The sequence below is a fragment of the Sander vitreus genome, chromosome 4 (assembly GCF_031162955.1).
Source record: "Sander vitreus isolate 19-12246 chromosome 4, sanVit1, whole genome shotgun sequence".
Lineage (NCBI taxonomy): Eukaryota > Metazoa > Chordata > Actinopteri > Perciformes > Percidae > Sander > Sander vitreus.
In genome coordinates, this window is record NC_135858.1 from 265,001 (window position 1) to 267,500 (window position 2,500).

The window sequence follows — 2,500 nt, forward strand, 5'->3', positions numbered from 1 at the left end:
CCACATTAACCAGCTCCGACTGGGGGATCCCGAGGCGTTCCCAGGCCAGGTTGGAGATATAATCCCTCCACCTAGTCCTGGGTCTCCCCCGAGGCCTCCTCCCAGCTGGACGTCCCTCCACCTAGTCCTGGGTCTCCCCCGAGGCCTCCTCCCAGCTGGACGTCCCTCCACCTAGTCCTGGGTCTCCCCCGAGACCTCCTCCCAGCTGGACGTCCCTCCACCTAGTCCTGGGTCTCCCCCGAGGCCTCCTCCCAGCAGGACGTCCCTCCACCTAGTCCTGGGTCTCCCCCGAGGCCTCCTCCCAGCTGGACGTGCCTGGAACACCTCCCTAGGGAGGCGCCCAGGGGGCATCCTTACCAGATGCCCGAATGCCCGAACCACCTCAACGTCAGTTATAGCGGCCACGTATTAAAACATTGTCAGGTTTAAATCAGGCTCGGACTCATAATTACAGTTAATGTGTCAGGACGGGCTCGGACGCAACGTGCACGGGCTCGGACGCAACGTGCACGGGCTCGGGTAGAGTCAGGGTTGATTATTTGGGCCCGATCTAAGCTCTAATGTGAATAAACTAAATGTCTGACCCTTGATATGATTCTTATTTTCCAGTGTGGCCCGTAGTGAAACTGAGCTTGACCCCCCCTGCAGTAATCGATCCTGTTTGGATGAGGAGATGTCTGGACTCACAGTTTGTGCGGAGGAAGGATGGAGGGAAGAAGCTCTCGTTCATCAGAGTCGGGAAAGGAACAACGCGAACCATGTAGTCGGTGTCAAATGTCAAGCCGCTGAATGGCTGACTGCTCAGCTTCTGCAGGAGTTAAATAATTATAACACATCAACAATAAATAACACAAACAGTCTGAGAACAACAGTAAAATGGAGACACAAACAGGTTCCCTTGAGCATATCTGGTTATAGTGATAACATGATAGGTCGGGGAGGGAAACAATGAGCAACATGAGTTTAGCATTCAGAGGAAAAAATGATAACGGAAGAGACATTTTTACAGCTGCACTCTGCATCAGATGGCTCTTTGTAGTTTAGCTTATTTAAAGCTAATGTACTTGTACTTCCTACTTGTTGTCTGGAGTTTGTACCTTCAGGGTTGAAAGCACCTTTAAAACGACACGGCGACTTATTGGGACTTTGTCTTATTCCCCGTATCCCCCAGAGTTAGAAACGTCCAGACATACCCTTCTCATCTCCTTCACGCCCCCACCGCTAGCCTAGCTTAGCACAGATCCTGGAGGTAACCGGCTCCATCTAGCCTAGCTTAGCACAGATCGTGGAGGTAACTGGCTCCATCTAGCCTAGCTTAGCACAGATCCTGGAGGTAACCGGCTCCATCTGGCCTAGCTTAGCACAGATCCTGGAGGTAACCGGCTCATCTAGCCTAGCTTAGCACAGATCCTGGAGGTAACCGGCTCTATCTAGCCTAGCTTAGCACAGATCCTGGAGGTAACTGGCTCCATCTAGCCTAGCTTAGCACAGATCCTGGAGGTAACCGGCTCCATCTAGCCTAGCTTAGCACAGATCACTGCTACTCTCTGCTACTTGGGCGGAGTGATATGCTCGCAGCACCTGAGAAGCCCTGTGGTGAGGAGCAGAGAGTTGCAGTGCTTCGCTTTCTGAGAATATAGTTCCCAGTTTATATACGGTTAGAAGATGGCTGTGTGTCATGTGACCTTGTTATTTGTACACGCTGTGACTCTACACATCACAACATGTAAACAGGAACATGTTGACGTTATTTAGTCACTTATTGGGAGCAGTAGGCTAGATGGAGCCAGTTACCTCCACGATCTGTGCTAAGCTAGGCTAGATGGAGCCGGTTACCTCCAGGATCTGTGCTAAGCTAGGCTAGATGGAGCCAGTTACCTCCAGGATCTGTGCTAAGCTAGGCTAGATGGAGCCAGTTACCTCCAGGATCTGTGCTAAGCTAGGCTAGATGGAGCCGGTTACCTCCAGGATCTGTGCTAAGCTAGGCTAGATGGAGCCAGTTACCTCCAGGATCTGTGCTAAGCTAGGCTAGATGGAGCCAGTTACCTCCAGGATCTGTGCTAAGCTAGGCTAGATGGAGCAGGTTACCTCCAGGATCTGTGCTAAGCTAGGCTAGATGGAGCCGGTTACCTCCAGGATCTGTGCTAAGCTAGGCTAGATGGAGCCAGTTACCTCCAGGATCTGTGCTAACCTAGGCTAGATGGAGCCAGTTACCTCCACGATCTGTGCTAAGCTAGGCTAGATGGAGCCGGTTACCTCCAGGATCTGTGCTAAGCTAGGCTAGATGGAGCCAGTTACCTCCAGGATCTGTGCTAAGCTAGGCTAGATGGAGCCGGTTACCTCCAGGATCTGTGCTAAGCTAGGCTAGAGGTGGGGGCGTGAAGGAGATGAGAAGGGTATGTCTGGACTTATATAACTCTGGGGGATACGGGGAATAAGACAAAGTCCCAATAAGTCGGCGTGTTCCTTTAAGATCCAAACCAATCTATTTAAGCTTGGC

The 2,500-nt window shown here is 51.7% G+C and overlaps 1 protein-coding gene across 1 annotated transcript in view; it reads right to left on the reverse strand.

Moving 5' to 3' along the window:
* Positions 1-2,500, reverse strand: part of il17rd (interleukin 17 receptor D) — a 46,414-nt gene that overhangs the window by 20,665 nt on the left and 23,249 nt on the right. Inside the window, exon 5 of the mRNA XM_078247612.1 lies at positions 688-808. Within this exon, the coding sequence (XP_078103738.1) occupies positions 688-808 (121 nt within the window). The remainder of the gene's footprint in view (positions 1-687; positions 809-2,500) is intronic.